The 19369-nt window shown below is 41.1% G+C and overlaps 3 protein-coding genes across 4 annotated transcripts; all 3 read left to right on the top strand.

Annotated features, from left to right (window-relative positions):
• Positions 1-9560, top strand: LOC120052898 (membrane-spanning 4-domains subfamily A member 12-like). Of its 2 annotated transcripts, none has more exons than XM_039000106.1 (7): positions 1-126; positions 700-850; positions 1400-1510; positions 1733-1789; positions 5488-5658; positions 8357-8473; positions 9423-9560. In XM_039000106.1, the coding sequence occupies exons 2-7, from the start codon at positions 725-727 to the stop codon at positions 9480-9482; spliced, it is 642 nt and encodes a 213-aa protein (XP_038856034.1). In that variant the 5' UTR covers positions 1-126; positions 700-724; the 3' UTR covers positions 9483-9560. The 2 variants fall into 2 exon arrangements, with proteins under 2 accessions (XP_038856034.1, XP_038856033.1); XM_039000105.1 differs by lacking the exon at positions 1-126 and adding an exon at positions 389-523.
• A 2093-nt stretch (positions 9561-11653) lies between these two features.
• On the top strand, positions 11654-14015 carry si:dkey-9i23.14 (L-asparaginase). The gene is made up of 6 exons (XM_038999041.1): positions 11654-11788; positions 11918-12013; positions 12134-12294; positions 12437-12520; positions 12705-12867; positions 13772-14015. The coding sequence occupies exons 1-6, from the start codon at positions 11654-11656 to the stop codon at positions 13922-13924; spliced, it is 792 nt and encodes a 263-aa protein (XP_038854969.1). The 3' UTR covers positions 13925-14015.
• Positions 14016-15581: 1566 nt separating this feature from the next.
• On the top strand, positions 15582-17788 carry tmem109 (transmembrane protein 109). The gene is made up of 3 exons (XM_038998866.1): positions 15582-16030; positions 16257-16359; positions 17130-17788. The coding sequence occupies exons 1-3, from the start codon at positions 15824-15826 to the stop codon at positions 17489-17491; spliced, it is 672 nt and encodes a 223-aa protein (XP_038854794.1). The 5' UTR covers positions 15582-15823; the 3' UTR covers positions 17492-17788.
• Positions 17789-19369: the final 1581 nt, after the last annotated feature.

Genomic DNA, 19369 nt, shown 5'->3' with positions numbered 1-19369 from the left:
ATGTATAACGGCTATTTACCATTCTTATTTCTCAATAATCTTGTTCTGTTGCCTACACATCAGGGCTAAACTGCCATACTCTCTCGATTCCCCCTGAAGATCAGCGCAACTTCGTCCACCATTTACGTAAGTTCCTCAGCTATTTAAAAACTGACTTACCTTGATGAAAACAGCCCCTGTTGTATGCACACGGTCCTTTTTTGTTGTTGCAAAATGACCGTGTAGGTCCAGGCTGTCACAAAAACGGTCGCTATGAATGTTTATATTGACTCTTGTAACACTGTCTCCCAAGACGAGGGGGGTGACAGTGGGCTAGGGGGTGGAGGCTTCGCACCAGTGAAAGTAAGCTAATCCTACTCATGTTTCGTTCGTGCCAAGAACGGGCGGAGACACAAAAAGTTAAGGGAACGGACTCGGACTGGCTATGTTGCAAAATCTATTTTTCTAATTCGTGGATTAGGCAACAAGAAGTTGAGTTTGTGGATTAGGCATACTAAAGTGATTTTGTATCTGAAAGGAAAAGGTAAGATGCGTCGATTATCCTAATAGGCTTTTTGATTGTATAACGGTCCACCCTGGAGGTTTCACTATTGTTGTATAACTAATAATATTTTAAATAAAAGTGTTGGTAAGGTCAATCTCTTTAATAGCCTAACAATTGAACACACATTGCGCATTGTCCTTTTCCTTGACCCCCAGTGCCAAAGGACTCCAGAGCCAAAGGATGGCTGTGTCGGTCTCAAGGGACCTGTCAGTGAGCGTGACGACGGACATCAACTCGGATAAACTGACCCACACACAGCAGGCTCTGCGCGAGAGCATCCAGAAAGGCGAGCCAAAGGCTTTGGGGGTGAGCGTCAGATGTCAAAGACTATTTTTACTTTTTTATAGATGGAGATGCTACAATAGGGGGTGGTTATTATTGCATGTTGTGTTCAGCCCTGTGCATTTAGTGTTCTGTTTTTATTTTTCCCCCCATTACGTTTGACTGATGCATTTAAGAATCAAATATGTATTTGTACATGACTCATTATATTTACTGTCTCTATAAAGATGTCAGACATTGATTTGTGGTGAACGCCTGGAACCTAATGTGTTTGTGTCAATAAGTCAATCATATTATAAAACACTTTTTACATCAGCAGTTCCCACAAAGTGCATTTACTGTAAACCGGCCTGTGTGTGTGTGCTTGCATCTGTCTGTGTGTGTGTGCTTGCATCTGTCTGTGTGTGTGATTGTGTGTGTTCGTTCTGTCTGTCTGTCTGTCTGTCTGTCTGTCTGTCTGTCTGTCTGTCTGTCTGTCTGTCTGTCTGTCTGTCTGTCTGTCTGTCTGAATCTACAGTCTATCTATCTATCTATCTATCTATCTATCTATCTATCTATCTATCTATCTATCAGGTGTCCCAGGTAATGATTGGGTTGATGGTGATGTCCTACTCCATCCCCCTCCTCTCCACTGAGTTCACAGAGGTCGTGACCTTTGGGGTACCATGGTGGAGTGGCCTATCGGTAACCTAGTAACCTAACCCAACCTTCACTCATACTCACTCTCTGTACTGAATGGTTACATAAGTTATTCTATCAAATTTGTTATTGTGATTACCAGTTTAAAAAAAAAAGTGTTGCCATTCAATTTCATTATTATTTTATCAGCTAATGCACTCATTCTTTTAATCATTGGTTATGACATTTTATTGACAATTGGGAGTTGTTTATATCTGCTGTGTCTAGTTCATAGCAGCAGGAGTCATTGCCATAGTGATGGAGAAACACAGCAGTATGAAATCGGTGAGTATGAATACCACCACACGGTATGCTCGCGTACACACACTCACACTAGTGATCTCATAACCCGCAATCCCCACGGTTATATCATCGGGGCGTCCAGGTTTAGGGCATTGATGTATATAAACTCTGGATTGCTGATTCTATGTATTGGCCAATGAGAGGCTTTGAAGCCACTGGTCGGCCATATTAGCACTCCCCAGTAAAGCAGTCCTCCATAGAGAGAAATAGTAATGGCGTCTTTTTGTAGGCACTAACTCCGCCATGGTTCATTGGACAAAGCCTATGGGGAAAATGAATGGCGTTTTTGTAGGGTTTTTTGTTTAAAACCTCTTAAAGGTTTGCAGCCTTTTTTTCAATTTCTGCCTAAAATGAAATCTAATTGCCTGTAGCTCAGGACCTGAAGCAAGGATATGCATATTCTTGATACTTTTTGAAAGGAAACACTTTGAAGTTTGTGTAAATGTGAAATGAATGTAAGAGCATATAACACATTAGATCTGGTAAAAGATAATAGAAATAAAAAACATGCGGTTTCCCAAAAATAATTGTTGCATCATCTTTTAAATGCAAGAGAAAGGCCAAGACAGTGAAGTAAGATTCTAGGTGTCATTTAGACGTTGTCCACAGTTTGTGTGCAAAGTTTCAGACTGGTCCAGTGAATAATTACATCACTATACAATATTTTGTATCAATTCTGCCAGGAGTTTGCCCAAATGTGCCGAATTGGTCAATTTATAAATGTTCAAGTACATTCAACCTTTATTTAACTAGGCAAGTCAGTTAAGAACAAATTCTTATTTTACAATGACGGCGTACCCCGGCCAAACTCTCCCCTAACCCGGATGACGCTGGGCCAATTGTGCGCCGCCCAATGGGACTCCCGATCACGGCCGGGTGTGATACATCCTGGAATTGAACCAGGGTCTGTAATGACACCTCTAGCACTGAGATGCAGTGCCTTAGACCACTGCACCACTCGGGAGCCTAACATTACCTTACATAACTATAGAGAACATACAGAAATCCTATGGCAATAAAACATTTAAGTTTACACACTGCCAGGAATGTCATACATGATGGATCATTAGCTTCCCTACAGAAAAGACAGCAGGTGTGGGATGTGGCAAACTGTAGAACCCAGTTCCTACATTTGAATATAAAAATTGATTTTATCAAACAAAATGACGCTACATTTTATGGGACCCTTAGATGACAAATCAGATAAAGTTTACTGAATGTAAGTACATTATTTACCTTCAGAGGTGAATGTATCAAACCAGTTGCCATGATAAAAGTGTTTTGTTGTTGTGCACTATCCTCAAACAATAGCATGGTATTTTTTCACTGTAATAGCTACTGTAAATTGGACACTGCAGTTAGATTAACAATAAGACATGTCTATGTCCTGGAAAGTTGGCTGTTGTTTACAACGTCATTCTAGTCACATTATCGCATATTGAGCAACAACTGTCCCGATTTAGGGACACCGATCCGTTAAACGCCCAAAATAAGGTTTGTAGTAAACACAGGCTTAGGAGATCTTATACGTTTAGTTCTATGAGATAATCTTCATCAGCTAACATCACCTTTTGTGAATTTTGAAGAATTTATGTAATTAAAAAAAGCACATTAAGCACTTCATAATAAAGGCTTCATAATTCATAAAGGTCATGTTAACTGACTCCTATCATCTCATAGAACAAAACGTATAAGATCTCCTAAGCCTGTGTTAACCTCTGACCTTATTGTCAGTGTTCATTTTTCGCATAGGGATGGCTGAATGAACCAGAGGTAACTAATTCCCGGGTTTTAGGACTACAAGTTGGCGAGTTCTATAGGATTGAATGGAATTCAACATTATTTCAATTAAAGTTTCAAGGACAAAATTGCATGTATTTAAGTATTTTTGTTGTTTTAGTGGGGACAGTAACATTAATACTTTCAAAAAATTATACTTTAAGGAAAATGTTTTTAGATATTGCTTTACTTGTATGTTTAGCTCATATCGTATCATTTAAAAGTATGCATTAAGGTGTCTGTAATAGAATAAACGTGGCAATAGCTACCAATTTGTTTTTTACAACGTTGTTGGAGTGCCAAGATGGAGGCACGGTGGGTTCAAAACAGTGTCCCCTATCATCTAGTGTTTATGTATACATCATTGGTTTAGGGTTATGAAATATTATGCAAATGAAGGGCGGGTAGATGGCAGTTGGGTTGAAGAAAGAGAAAATAATACATAAAAAAATCTATACATGTATTATTGTTGTGCAATTTATATCTAGGCCTATAGACTACATTTAGGGTTTTCTTTCGTGTTTTTGGCATTAGTGTGAAAGCCTAAACTTTGGGGCCTAACTTTACGCGCGCCAAATAGCCTACACGCCAAAAGGTTTTGGGAACACACATCGAACCACTGAGGCAAAAGGACAATACCGGAGTTTAATTCAATAAGAGAAAAGCTGCGAAATAGAGAGTTGAAAATACAGAGACGGGCGGGCCATAAAAGTAATGTTTGGGAAAGATTTGGTAAAGTGGTAAAAGAGGATAATAACAGTGCATATATTATGTGTGAAGATTGTGAGGCGCTATACGACAGTCACAAGATGGGGACTTCAAATAGGCCTGTGACACGTCAAGGGAACTGTAGCCTACTGTTCAGATGGGTTTAATTGAAACTTACATCTGGACACTAACCTCTCACATAGTCTTAATATTAACTCCTGCAGAATTAAGCATTTCTAGGGTAAAATGATACACCAAATGTACATTTAGACTCGGGAACAGGAGTAGAGAAATATGATTTATTTATTTCAGAATCTTGAGAGAATGTGAATGCACAGGGACCGGCTGTAGAGCTGCGATCTATCAGCGTCATAAAAGCTGATAGTATTTCAACCACATAAATATGCATCCAAGCCAAACTCAAATCTTATCAGAAACATGTTGGATCATTTTCACAGCTTTCAATGTCCTTACAACTGGTCAAACTGATTCTGGTGAGCAAGGGTTTATTTCATTTTCTAGGGAAACATATAATGACAGAAGAGAAGCTGCATGTATCCAATAATACACAAGTTGACTCACAAATAGCCTAGCAAAATTATAAGCAGAAACATATCTAAAATAGGCACACAAAAAATCCTGCACCGCCTGTCAAAACATATTCTGTCATCTCTGACTCTAGCCTACAGCGCATTTATTTATTTATTTGTGGGTCAGGTGCGAGCCTCAGATTTTCACTTTATCACAGATAGTCACACACACACACCCTACATTTTAAAAATGTACACTATAATCAATGAGGTCTGGCCCCTGACTCCTATTGTCACGTTCGTTATAGTGATGAGACCAAAGCGCAGCGTGATTTGAGTACATCTTCTATAATGAAGAAAGAACACTGAACGAACTATACAAAAACAACAAAACGAACGTGACGCTATATAATAATAGTGCTGACACAGGCAACTAACCATAGACAATCACCCACGAAATACTCAAGGAATATGGCTGCCTAAATATGGTTCCCAATTAGAGACAACGATAAACAGCTGCCTCTAATTGAGAACCAATCTAGGCAACCATAGACATACAAAACACCTAGACCAGTAACAACCCCATAAACATACAAAACCCATAAACATCTCCCTCTCTCTCTCTCTCTCTCTCTCTCTTTCTCTCTCCCCCTGTCCCTCTAGCTGGGTGTGTGTATGGTGGTGACACTGGTTGCCATTTTGGTTTCTCTCCTGGCCCTCATCTTCTACTTCATTGATCTCCACAACAACCCAGAGACACCGTGTAACCACCCCCTGGCCCCCGCAACACACTACAGGCAGGAGTATGAATGTGACCACCAGCACTATGCCACTGTTAGTACCTCTTTCATCATTGGTCTGTGTGTGTGTGTGTGTGTGTGTGTGTGTGTGTGTGTGTGTGTGTGTGTGTGTGTGTGTGTGTGTGTGTGTGTGTGTGTGTGTGTGTGTGTGTGTGTGTGTGTCGCCAGTATCCAGTATCAGTCAAAAGTTTGGACACACCTACTCGTTCAAGGGTTTTTCTATATTTTTACTATTTTCTACATTGTAGAATAATAGTGAAGACATCAAAACTATGAAATCACACATATGGATTCATGTAGTAACCAAAAAAGTGTTAAACAAATCAACATATATTTGAGATTCTTCAAAGTAGCCACCCTTTGCCTTGATGACAGCTTTGCACACTCTTGGCATTCTCTCAACCAACTTCATGAGGTAGTCACCTGGAATGCATTTCAATTAACAGGTGAGCCTTGTTAAAAGGTAATTTGCAGAATTTCTTTCCTTCTTAATGCGTTTGAGACAATCAGTTGTGTTGTGACAAGGTAGGATTGGTATACAGAAGATAGCCCTATTTGGTAAAAGACCAATTCCATATTATGGCAAGAACAGCTCAAATAAGCAAAGAGAAACAACATTCCATCATTACTTTAAGACATGAAGGTCAGTCAATACGGAATATTTCTTCAAGTGTAGTTGCAAAAACCATCAAGCGCTATGAAGAAATTGGCTCTCATGAGGACCGCCACAGGAAAGGAAGACCCAGAGTTACCTCTGCTGCAGAGGTAATAAAAAGAAGAGACTTGTTTCAGTCAGGAAGTTAAAGCTTGGTCGCAAATGGGTCTTGCAAATGGACAATGACCCCAAGCATACTTCCAAAGTTGTGGCAAAATGGCTTCTGGACAACAAAGTCAAGGTATTGGAGTGGCCATCACAAAGCCCTGACCTCAATCCTATAGAACATTTGTGGGCAGAACTGAAAAAGCGTGTGCGAGCAAGGAGGCCTACAAACCTGACTCAGTTACACCAGCTCTGTGAGGAAGAATGGGCTAAAATTCACCCAATTTATTGTGGGAAGCTTGTAGAAGGCTACCCAAAACGTTTGACCCAAGTTAAACAATTTAAAGGCAATGCTACCAAATACTAGTTGAGTGTATGTAAACTTCTGACCCACTGGGAATCTGATGAAATAAATAAAAGCTGAAATAAATAATTCTCTCTACTATTATTCTGACATTTCATAAAGTGGTGATCCTAACTGACCTAAGACAGGGAATTTTTACTAGGATTAAATGTCAGGAATTGTGAAAAACTGAATTTAAATGTATTTGTCTAAGGTGTATGTAAACTTCCGACTTCAACTGTATATACTGTATTCTATTCTATTCTACTGTATCTTAGTCTATGCCGCTCTGACATTGCTCATCCATATATTTATATATATTCGTAATTCCATTCCTTTACTTGTGTGTATTGGATATATGTTGTGAAATTGTTAGATATTACTTGTTAGATATTACTGCACCGTTGGAGCTAGAAACACAAGCATTTCGCTACACCCGCAATAACATCTGCTAAACACATGTATGTGACCAATAATATTTGCTTTGATGTGATGGTTGAATTTCTGCAAAGAAACCACTACTAAAGGACATCAATAAGAAGAAGAGACTTGCTTGGGCCAAGAAACACGAGCAATGGACATTAGACCGGTTGAAATCTGTCCTTTGGTCTGATGAGTCCAAATTTGAGATTTTTGGTTCCAACCGCCTTGTCTTTGTGAGACGCAGAGTAGGTGAACGGATGATCTCCGCATGTGTGGTTCCCACCGTGAAGCATGGAGGAGGAGGTGTGATGGTGCGGGGGTGTTTTGAGGGTGACGCTGTCTGTGATTTATTTAGAATTCAAGGCACACTTACCCAGCATGGCTACCACAGCATTCTGCAGCGATATGCCATCCCATCTGGTTTGCGCTTAGTGGGACAATCATTTGTTTTTCAACAGGACAATGACCCAAAACACACTTCCAGGCTGTGTAATGGCTATTTGACCAAGAAGGAGAGTGATGGAATGCTGCATCAGATGATGGCCTCCACAATCACCTGACCTCAACCCAATTGAGATGGTTGGACTGCAGAGTGAAGGAAAAGCAGCCAACAAGTGCTCAGCATATGTGGGAACTCCTTCAAGACTGTTGGAAAAGCATTCCTCATGAAGCTGGTTGAGAGAATGCCAAGAGTGTGCAAAGCTGTTATCAAGGCAAAGGGTGGCTACTTTGAAGAATCTAGAATATAAAATATATTTTGATTTGTTTAACCCTTTTTTGGTTACTAGATTATTCCATATGTGTTATTGCATAGTTTTGATGTCTTCCCTATTATTCTACAATGTAGAAAATAGTAAAAATAAAGAAAAACCCTTGAATGAGTAGGTGTGTCCAAACTTTGAACTGGTACTGTATGTTGTTACCCAACGTGTTTGTGATGCATCATGTTTATGACTCATTGAGAAATTATATTTAATCTGAAATGATAAATCTCTCATATTCAAATGATCTGTTTCATCACAATGCAATATTACAAACGATGTGTGACAAATGTTCTTACAAATTACTTGCTCTCAGTTTAACTTTAGCTCTCTCTGACTCTCCCTCGCTCCCCGCTCTCTCTCTCTCTCTCTCTCTCTCTCTCTCTCTCTCTCTCTCTCTCTCTCTCTCTCTCTCTCTCTCTCTCTCTCTCTCTCTTTACCTCAGGTGTTCAGTTATGGAGTAAAGTCGTCCCTCCTTCTCTTCACCATCATCCAGATCACCATCTCCTCAACGCTCTCTTACATCCTGTACAAAAAGAGGAGGAGTTTCGGACCATACTCAGTAAGACAGACAGGAAAATACATTAAAGGGGAACTTTAGTATTTTATTCAATTTACAGTTGTAGATTACAAGACTCCATTTACATTATATTTAGTATTTATTAAGATCCCCATTCTGCAGCTACTCTTCCTGGGGTCCAAACAGTGTTAAAACAATTGCATCACAGTAAAACACAACAGCCTACATCATAAATAAAACAATACATCATAAAATACATTATTACTCTATTATTACAAATGTACAATATAAAGTCCACAATACCACAACATTACAATGTGTATGTTTGTGTGTAGAGTACATGCAGATTACAGATTACAGTGTCTCCTGGCCCATAGACTACTTTCCGGGTTAGGAACCATCGAACCATCTAGGCCGTCATTGTAAATAAGAATTTGTTAGTAACTGACTTGTCTAGTTAAATAAAGGTTGAATAAAATTAAATAAAAAATTTGTAAAATACTTCCCCTTTAATATTTTGTTTATCCCTGTAAAATTCGTTATTATCTGGGGTATTATTGCTTAATTACCATGATCATATTCATCATAGGATGTGGTGGGAATAGATATTTTAATTTCTTTACTTGGATTTTTTTGCAGATATGTTCAGTCTAAATGTTATTATTATATGTTTATTGTTTATAATCACAACATATGCTTGCCATATTTAAAACAAGAGTGCTGGCAATGAGGAATAATATTTCAAGACAGAATCCAAACAAAATGAAAGGGCGGTAAAAACAACGGCCATTTTTTCAGAGAGATTGTTTCCGTACAAATATTTTTTTTTACAAGATTGTGTAAATACACAGAGGATGCCACAGGGCAGGCAATAGAGTAGTGCCGTGGAAATTACTGTCAGGGACACCTGAAGTCAATGTAAAATGTTCCTTCACATTAGTTAATCTATTTCTCTACTCTCCCTTTTACTTTCTTTCTCTCTCACTTCCAGTCTCTCAATCAAGATGTTCCCTCGACTCCCATACTGGTCACTGCCCCCGACTTCAACTGACCAATAACAGCCGCAGAAGGACTTTAACTGACCAATCACATCTACAGACAGATTTCCACCAATTCCCCTCTTATGATACTGATGGTTTGTTTAAGTTTCTACCATTGTGGCTTTATGTTATGTCTTTGAATGTGTAACATGAAGCTGTGGAATTGATTTGGATGTTATTCCATAGTATGCAGTATTTTACTACAATGCAGTGTTAAATAATGGTTTAATTTTCCCTAAATTCCTCATTTGTTTTGTATATTATCACCTAAATAAAATCATTTATATCAAAAATACTGTTCTTCAAAATGCATTTGTAAAATTATCTCCATTTGTTCTGATAGTAGGTCCCGCTCATCTTCTCTCCGGATAGTCAGGACAAAGTGTTCTCTCTCTCTAGAACACAAGTTTGCCTTGTCCGAGCCAGAACGGCCCATAGGGGCTGTATATCGCCTGTTTCTGCAGCGTGAGGCAGCTTGATGTACAAGTACACCTCATGAACAGGACGCTAGAATGCCTAGAATGATAGAACAACATGAAGGAGGTTTAGGCATCAAATGTCATCTTAAGATTCACCAGGAAGTGTTTCTGTAACCAGGTTATGTATGTGCTCTGGGAGCCAGATGAAACCTCCAGTGAATGGATGGAACTGAATGGAACCATTTGGAACAGTTGACTGCATTTTGGTTGGCTCCCATGTACAGTACACTTCCTGGTATCGTTCAAATCAAAGCCTTTTCTCCCATTCTAGGCACTAGGCCAGAGAGATTCCACTCTCGTCTCTATCCATTCGAAACACACACACACACACACACACACACACACACACACACACACACACACACACACACACACACTCACACACACACACACACACACACACACACACACACACACACACACACACACACACACACACACACACACACACACACACACAGTGACTGGGCCATCCAGCTGCCGACCTCCTGACCTCCCTCATCTCTCCCTGTTCTGTTCCCTCACAGTCTCTCCTTTCAGAGACATGGAATGTGGCCCAAATGGCACCATATTCCCTATATAGTGCACTACTGGTCAAAAGTAGTGCACTATATAGGGTATAGGGTGCCATTTGGGAGGGAGGCAGGGTTACAGGGTAGTTGAGTGGCTGAGCCGTTCACTGCTTTGATGGAGTCTGACTCCAGATTATTCAAAAAACTCATTGTTTTGTTCCTCTCTGGCCCCCTCTTCCATTCTATCTCACACTCTCCCTCCCACCCACACACAATCCACCCCTCTCTTTTTCCATCCAACCTTCCTAACCTCCTTTTTTCCCATATCCTTATTTCTCGCTCTTTACATTTACTTATTCACTACATTATTACATTTGTTTTTATTTATGAGGGACAAATATTAAAAGCTCTTTATAAATAAATATACATGATTATTTTCTCTCCCTCCCTCTTTTTCCCTCTCTCTGAACATTTCCCTGGTGTCAGAAGGGATGACGTCTTTATTTGTAATTTGAGTAGCCTAGCTACATATCTCTGTTCTTTCTGCCAAGGAATTTTCAGTACACGGAAGACTTCGGTCCAACGGCCACAAATATACCATCATCATGGTCGTCAACATCCCATTGCTTTCACTGACAATTGACAGCAACAGGGTGAACTTTTTTGCCTAAACAACCCAAGGTCTTTACAAATAGTGAATTAAATCTACTGTATCTGGTCGAAGAACAAGTGTATGCACAATTGTCATTTTGCGCCACCAAAAGAGACTTGTATTTAGATCAATATATGGCTTTGCTACCACCTAGTGGACATGACCAGTTGTAAAACAAAAGCAACAAAATAATCTGGCCATTCATCTCGCGCGCCCTCCAACGGTTGTGTTGGTTTGTTGACAAGCTCTAATACCTTGATGAGCAAACTAGTTTGTTTACATGAACTAACTGTTCAATGTTTGTAAAGTAACGTGATACTATAGAAAGGTAGTAAGCTACTCTAGTTAGTTCACCACTTCAATATGCAGCAGAGAGAAGATAGCTAAGTGCTGCAATTAGCTAGCTACCTAAATTTGGTTGCGCTAGCTAGCTACTAGTAACGTTAGCAGAGTAGCTAGATAGCTCGGTAGCTTTGATATTTTACTCATTCTGCGTGTTTATCTATCATAATACATACCACCTGCTCTTTGTCACAGCTATGGAGAAAACCCCAGCGAGGGATCTCAGCCTAAAACCGATCGTGATCGCAGGCCCTGTGATCAGGGACAAGAAGTTTCTGCAATGGCTGGGCAAGGTCCTAGAGCTCAGCTGGCTTCGGAACAAGGACATAGAGGCAAGGCCATATGAGTTCATCTATAATTTGGATAGACCCATTTGCCCATGTATCAGTGATGTTACACATGACTTTCACATCTACTCCATGATGATAAATACCTGGTTCAACTCTTTGTGTTTCCTTCAGGAGCGCAAGGGACTGTTGGGAGAGTTGCTTCCCTCCTTCGCTAACGGAGCTGTAGAGAACAACGACTTCCTCTCCCTCCAGGAGATCCTAGAAAATGTGTGCAGTAGTTGTGTGTGTGTGTGTGTGTCTGTGTTTTCTTTATTTGGGTACATTTTCTTCTCTCTCACACACACTTGTCTTGCATACCCCCCCCCCCCCCCCCCCCCCCCCCCCCAGATGGATGTGAACTGTGGGGACTATGACGGCACCAAACCCCTGCTGAAGGCCTGTGAGATTGGTAACCTGGACATGGTCAAGTACCTGCTGGCCAAAGGAGCCTCCCAGCATTTGAAAGACCGCTTCGGAAACACACCCCTACGCCTGGCCATTATCAACAGGTAGCCCACTAACCCTGCTCTGCTTTGTCAAAGCGTCATTGTAAGTAGCCTACCTGGAATAAGTCTAGAAGTGGACTAATAAAGCAACATTGAAAGCACACACACTAAAGCCAGATAATGGTGGCTCACATTTGCATGTCAGGCATTATGACGTCATCAAGTTCCTGAGGATGAGAGAGGCGTCACTGGCTATGCCCGCAGTGAGGATCGGCGTGGAGCTGCTGCAGTGAGTAACTCCTTATTCATTAACATGAATCATTTTGAGCCGTGCTTTCATTATTCAAAAATAAGATGCCACTCTTGTTATAGAAATATTGACCCACGTCTCTCTCTCCCCCTCCTCCCATTTCCCGCGATCTCCCTCCCTCTCCCACCGCTCCCTCCCTCTCCCACCGCTCCCTCCCTCTCAGGGCGGTGGCCAAGAAAGACTACCAGCTGCTTCATGCCTGGGCACTGTCTGGAGTGGACATGGACTCTAAGGACTACAATGGACGCACGGCCATGCACCTGGCTGTCAAGATGAGGGACACAGTCATGGTCCGCAGGCTGCTGGAGTATGGGGCAACCCCGCTGGTAAGAACCAGGGTCATATTCATTAGTGAAAAATGTTGCAAAACTCTGAGCAACTGAAAAACAAAAACAAGTATTTCTTATTGGACAAGTGCAGGTAGTCCCTCCCAGTTCCTCAAAGTTTCGACCCGTTTTCTTCCATTTCGTGCCTAGTGAATACAGCCCCTGATCTACCAAATGGGTTAGACGGAAAGGGAGGTGTGAGGTATAAGAAGCCGTGGGTCAGTATGGGGCCACCCTCTGGTAAGAACCAGGGTCATGTTCACTCACTAGGCACTAAACGGAAGCAAACAGGCTGAAACAGGGAGGTACTATCTGAACTTGTCCAATAAGAAACACATTTTCAGTTGCACAACGTTTTGAAAGGTTTTGCTACAGTGCGACCCTGCTCATCTCAGGGTGGGGTAGGAGAGGTAAAAGAGGTAGCACAACGTTTTGAAAGGTTTTGCTACAGTGCGACCCTGCTCATCTCAGGGTGGGGTAGGAGAGGTAAAAGAGGTAGCACAACGTTTTGAAAGGTTTTGCTACAGTGCGACCCTGCTCATCTCAGGGTGGGGTAGGAGAGGTAAAAGAGGTAGCACAACGTTTTGAAAGGTTTTGCTACAGTGCGACCCTGCTCATCTCAGGGTGGGGTAGGAGAGGTAAAAGAGGTAGTAATTTAATCTTCACCAAAGTATTGTAGCAACTGGACCATTATGCCACCTAAGTGTTTTTACTCTACAGTTAGAGTTTCAGCAGCATCCTCAACATACCACCACTACATTTGACAATTGAAATGAATGTCCTTTTTCCAAATTCACCTTAGAGTCCGATCCACTCCTCAACCTTACCTCACCTCTCTTCTCATGTCCTTCTCTCTCCTGCCCTTCCTCTTCTCCTCACTTTCTCCTCCTCCCCTCCCACCCAGGAGATAGATATCTGGGGCCAGACTCCGGTGGACGAGGCCCGTAAAGGCAACATGTTGAGGATCATGCTGGTGTTCCACCCCCTCTTCACTGAGCAGCTCACCACCAAGCTGGCCTACCTGACCTGCAAGGCCCAAGCCCAGAGGAACAAGTAATGGAAGAAGACCCTGGATGTGTCCCAAATGGCACCCTATTCCCTATATAGTGTACTACTTTTGACCAGGACCATAGGTAATAAAGTAAACACCGGGCACATGATAACAGTTGAATAAATCAACTTTAATTTCACTTATTTTGTTCAGACATTTATTTTAGCTATTTTGTGTGTGATATAAACACCTACTACTACTACATATTTTTAAGTGGTCGAACAAATAGACAACAACAGGAGATGAGGGTATGAAAATAAAGGTTGGTATAAAATACATTTGTGGCCGTCAACTGCCAAACGTTGTCGAACGTTGCAGATAGAAATGACATGAACAGAGCTAATGTGAATCCTTATTCTGCATGTCAGAAGAGCATGTTTGTTCTACATGGCCTATTTCAATCGGAACGTTGTAAAACGTTGCGACCTGCAGGATAAGCTATTTAATGTCGACTTCTTGACAGTAGGTGGCGAGCGTGCCCTATTTCCCTTTTTCTACCCGGTGGGCAGGTTTTACGGCGTCAACGTTTCAGGAATTCCATCCAGTCTACGCAACCCCTCATTTAAATTGCAAATAGAAGGCTAGGGCAAGTTAACTTGATTTTAGCCTGATCGAAAAAATAAACAGTGGTGTGAAGAAGATAATGAGGGAATAATAGTCGATCAATATATTAGTAATCAGTTGTATTATTGTATTGCAGTGTATACAGATGGTTCAAAGGATACGATGAATGGGAAGACGGGAGCAAGTGTATTTATTCTTGAGTTCGATGTTAGTCTATGCAAGTCTAACAAATGATTTGTCTGTATATTCAACGGAAATGTTTGCGATAATTGTTGGATTGCAATGAATAGAGGAGGTGCAACCAAGAAGAGTAGTAATATGTTCGAACTCTGCATCGGTTTTGTGTAGTTTAAGATCTGGAAAGTCAGAACGTGATGATTTATGGTTAGAAGTAATGATGCCGTTGTTGGTGCTACAAAGAAATGGTATTGACATTTAGTTCGGTTGGATTCCGGCTCATGCAGGAGTTTATGGAAATAATGTAGTAGATATAACAGCAAAAAGAGCAGTGAAAAGTACTATTGTGGATATACAGGTGCAGTTGGGTAGAGGAGAGATTAAAACATTCATTCGAGAAAAAAAAATGGGTTAGATTGCTGGCAGAGACAATGGGATGAAAGTAGTAAGGCCAGACATTTTTATAGTACAAGGAAATCTTTATGGAGATAGTGTCATGTGATGAGAACAAAAGGGAGGAGGTTATGTTGTGTAGGATGAGATTAGGGCATACGGGATTGAATTCATTTTTTTAATTGATAGGAAATATGGTACTGGAATGTGTAATGGCTGTATGGTAGAGGAAACGGTTGAACATGTATTACTATTTTGTGAAATGTGTGTAGAAAGGGAGAGTGTGTTTGACAGGGTCAGAGGTTGGACGGGAGTGGATGGTATTTTGGGTGGGGGTGATGGGAGTGGTGAGGTTTGCACGGAGTTATTTTATTTTATTAGAAATCCAGGGTTAGTCAAGAGAATATACTGTAGTGGTATAGCTAGGTCGTCACACTCCAGTACAGTAGGTGGCGGTGTATGCACTTGTCAGTTGATTGCGATTTGCCAATAAAACTTAAAGATGAAGAAGGGCAACGCAACTACTGTAGTACATTTTGTGTTGACCTGCCCACTTTCTATATCCTGGAAACTGTAGTTAGACTATGTTTTTTTTCCTTTCCATATGTAAGACATAGGCTACATTGTAGCCAATATGTTTCTGTCCGTAGAGTGGCCAGTTTAGATTGTTGCAGCATATGTTTATGCAGTGAAACCATATTCAACTAAATCTAAAGACGTTGGATGTTTTTTTAATTGTTTGACGTCTGAAAAAATAAGGCGTCTGAAAAAATGAAAGTGTGTTTCGTCTTGTGTGTGCTGAGCACCGTGGTAGTTAACGTTACTTGTTCGGGAGAATATAGTCGCTTCGACAAGTCATTTAACTATTCCCCGGGAATGATGCAAGTCCTCCGGGAGACGCTCACGGATTTGTCCCAGGAGGCGCACGGTTACCTTGTCCACCTTATCGGGGCGCGGTCTGTTGAAACTGCACAGAAGGTGAGGAACAAAGAATAGCCTGCTCTAAATTCAATTTAAGAGTAGTATGTATCATAAATTCTTAGTCTAATGATGTCAGTTTTTGTCGAATTAGGTAGGTGCAAGTAGCAACAAGTCGGCCTATACGGGAACCCTTGTGCATGCTTGTTTTATTTCCGTATTTAGTGACCCATGTGTTTGCCTCAAACAGAACCCTATATCAACTCTCTCTCTCCCCTCCTATCAGTGTTTCTTTCAGTTGGTCAAGTATCTGGCTGCGGTAGCGGCCAGTGGCGCAAATGTGGTTATGAAGTACCTGACCCAGTTCCTGAGGGCAGCAGGAGTTGATGGTAAACAGCTGCTCTAGGATCATTCATTATAATATTAAAGGCAACACTGATGCTAAATCAGCACTCCAATTCCCACTTTATGAATACAGGCCCAGAAAGCTAATGCAATACTCCAGTCAGTCACCAATACTGTTCCCAGAGAGCTAAAGCATGTCATGTGCAGACTTTTGTTTCAGCCCAGCACTAACACACCTAATCAATGTCTTGATGAGCAGTTGACTAGTTGGATCTGTTGTGTTAGAGCTGGGCTGGAGCAAAACAACTGCACAACCTGTAGCTCCCCAGGACCAGGGCTGATAACCAGTGCACTATTCAATAATGGAACAGACAGTTGTCAATACAACAATAATAATTAAGTAAATCATTTTTATGTCATATATTGATTGATCCCATATTGTGCAACATCTCAACACACAACCCATGTACAGTACTAGATACACTCTCACATTGTAATTTACTGTAATTGTTCTCTGTAGACACACACACACAACACAACTGGATGAAAGTCTGACCTGCCAAGGGAGCCCTTTACCCACTGACAGACATGCCCTGGATTAGGCGTGTGTGCCAGACGGGCAAACCTTTTTTTCCACATTGCCAAAAATAACCTACTAGGCTTTGTGACTATAACCTACTGGTACAATAATTACATAGCAACACACTGCTAAGACTACGTTTTTGCCACATCTTGTAATGGAGACAAGGAAGCATTTTTAAGAATACTAGGCCAGAAAATGCACTAATATCATGTATCTCTCTCTCTCCTCCAGTTGAAATGCCTGTTAACAGTATCACCCCAGATGCTGTGGTCTATATCGGTCAGTGGCTTCTGCTGGCTCTCATTGGCTACTGGCTGCTGTCCCTGGCCTTCCGCTTGGTGGCATCCACTCTGAGGCGGGTCCTGTGGCTACTGAAGCTGGGTGTGGTTTTAGGACTGTTTGGCTTGATCCTAAGCGATCACAGCGCTGGAACAGAGACTACGGCGCTGCGATTGGCCGGCCTGGTGAGCGTCTGCGTCCTATTGGGTATAGGGCATTCTGGCACCGGAGGCGACAAAACCGACCTGGAGGATCAAGTGAGGGTGCTAGAGAGACAAGTGAGAGAAATGGAGAGGAGGAGGAGGAGTGAGTGAGGGATGGATGGATGGGAATTGAAAGGCCTTGTTTTGAACATAATCTAGGATCGTAATCACGACATTGTACATAACGTTTTGGTATTGTTTTGCATAATAAAGCATTTGCCTTTTTCATAAAGATCCTAGTTATTTTGTGTGTGAAACAGAATTGACAGCTGATTAGCTTGTTATCAAGGAGACAGACAGAGTATGGTATTTTCTGTTTATTAAGGTGGATATGTGCATTTCCTACTAACTATTCTGCTATAAATGTTTTTATTCTACAAATAAACTAAACATTCCATAAGGTCTAACGATATGGCGTTGGAAATCATATTTTCATGTCTACAGCGATCATCTTTCATTCTCACTCCTCTCCAGTTATGGCGGCATACAACACAAACAAGTTCTCAAATAAAACAAATGGATACATACTTCCTATTACCTACTGGTACATTTGAGATCTGTCCATTCCTTTAAAGTGTGCATGCAGTGGGATGAGACAGTGAGAAAAGCAGTTCTGGAAGAACATTTTAAAAGTGACTCCAAAAGCTTGAGCTTGATCAAGCGGCATCTGACCTTCTCCCCTTGACCAACTAGGGCCAGGAGTTTTTCCAGTTCTGGTTACATGGTCTGGAAATGCCATGTTCCTGAATATAATAATGTAGAATTCATTTTCCTCACCCCCTGACCTGGGGTACATTCATTAGGAACCTAAAGGAAGCAACCAGGTTGAAACAGGTAGGGACTAACTGAATTTGTCCCCAAAATAAATGTTTCCATTGTGCACTTATGAATACACCCCAGGACAATCTCCCTTTGGTAGAGGAGATGAAGGCACTGGGTGCGTTTGCGTGGTGAGGCTTAAGCAAATGACTAGATGAAATTCGAGGAGTGAAATTGGGGGAGGAGCAACTGCGACAGCCAAAAGTTGGACACGTGGTTTTACAACAAATCTCAGATGAACATAGCAGTGTGCCATTGTTATAAAAGTATTTCTTTATAGTGTTAAAATAATCATGTCTCCAACTCCCATATCACACAATCATAATTTGTAATCATGTGTGTACTTTGTACAAACAATGAGAGACTCTCATATCACATTCATTTTGTATATATCCAATGTATACATAAATCGAGGCAAAGTTGGTTCCTGTTTCAGTCATGTCTTTGGTCATGTTCGTGTGGGTTTAACAAAAACAGCCTAATGATTGGTGGACAATAGAGCCTCCCGCAATGCAGGGGATGGCTGCAGGATGAAGTAGGTGACCTTTGATTTTTGTAAAGTTCATGCAGTCGACATGTAGGCACAAGTGGGATCATTTGTATCCCCATAATTCAACACACTTTGACAGGTGACCAACGACGGTCACCGACTTGACAAAAGTGATCCGCTCGAACGCGTCCACTGTCTGTAAAACCTTCAGGAGTGCATCATTATATAAAAGACATTAAATATGATAAATAGGATTTTATGCAGACGATATATAACATCTTAATAAAATAGAACCCTCCCAATGTATTAATAAGCTGCCTAAACAGTTATTTAACTCTACTAACCCTGTTGAAATGACAGTTTCATATGTAGTACTAAAATGGTGCACCATCCATATAATGACAAACAGCTATACTTTGGCATGGAAAGGCATTTCTGATCGTATTTGCATATATACTGTATACACTGTTTAAATATACACAACAGGGAACACGACCAGAGTGTTTGATAGATACCATCTTTACCATTGAGTTTGAAAAAAGACACTTTACAAAAATGTAAGGCCACACCATAGAGATAGAGGACTCATCTTTGTATGTGACATTCTAGCCTTTGCGACAGCATGGGCTGCGCCATTGAGGCAATTCCATTTTGAAGTAGTCAGTTCTATTCTTCACGAT

This window comes from Salvelinus namaycush, chromosome 8, assembly GCF_016432855.1.
Source record: "Salvelinus namaycush isolate Seneca chromosome 8, SaNama_1.0, whole genome shotgun sequence".
NCBI lineage: Eukaryota > Metazoa > Chordata > Actinopteri > Salmoniformes > Salmonidae > Salvelinus > Salvelinus namaycush.
Note: the sequence above shows the minus strand (reverse complement) of the source record. Positions and strands in the feature narration are given on the sequence as shown.

Excerpts from the sequence above, each read along its gene's own strand:
- si:dkey-9i23.14 (XM_038999041.1), top strand. The coding sequence starts at position 11,654 with ATGGAGAAAACCCCAGCGAGGGATCTCAGCCTAAAACCGATCGTGATC. Across the intron at positions 11,789-11,917 it reads TTCGGAACAAGGACATAGAG|GAGCGCAAGGGACTGTTGGG; the intron begins GCAAGGCCATAT and ends TGTTTCCTTCAG. Across the intron at positions 12,014-12,133 it reads TCCAGGAGATCCTAGAAAAT|ATGGATGTGAACTGTGGGGA; the intron begins GTGTGCAGTAGT and ends CCCCCCCCCCAG.
- tmem109 (XM_038998866.1), top strand. The coding sequence starts at position 15,824 with ATGAAAGTGTGTTTCGTCTTGTGTGTGCTGAGCACCGTGGTAGTTAAC. Across the intron at positions 16,031-16,256 it reads CTGTTGAAACTGCACAGAAG|TGTTTCTTTCAGTTGGTCAA; the intron begins GTGAGGAACAAA and ends CCCTCCTATCAG. Across the intron at positions 16,360-17,129 it reads GAGGGCAGCAGGAGTTGATG|TTGAAATGCCTGTTAACAGT; the intron begins GTAAACAGCTGC and ends TCTCTCCTCCAG.
- LOC120052898 (XM_039000106.1), top strand. The coding sequence starts at position 725 with ATGGCTGTGTCGGTCTCAAGGGACCTGTCAGTGAGCGTGACGACGGAC. Across the intron at positions 5,659-8,356 it reads ACCACCAGCACTATGCCACT|GTGTTCAGTTATGGAGTAAA; the intron begins GTTAGTACCTCT and ends TCTTTACCTCAG. Across the intron at positions 8,474-9,422 it reads GGAGTTTCGGACCATACTCA|TCTCTCAATCAAGATGTTCC; the intron begins GTAAGACAGACA and ends TCTCACTTCCAG.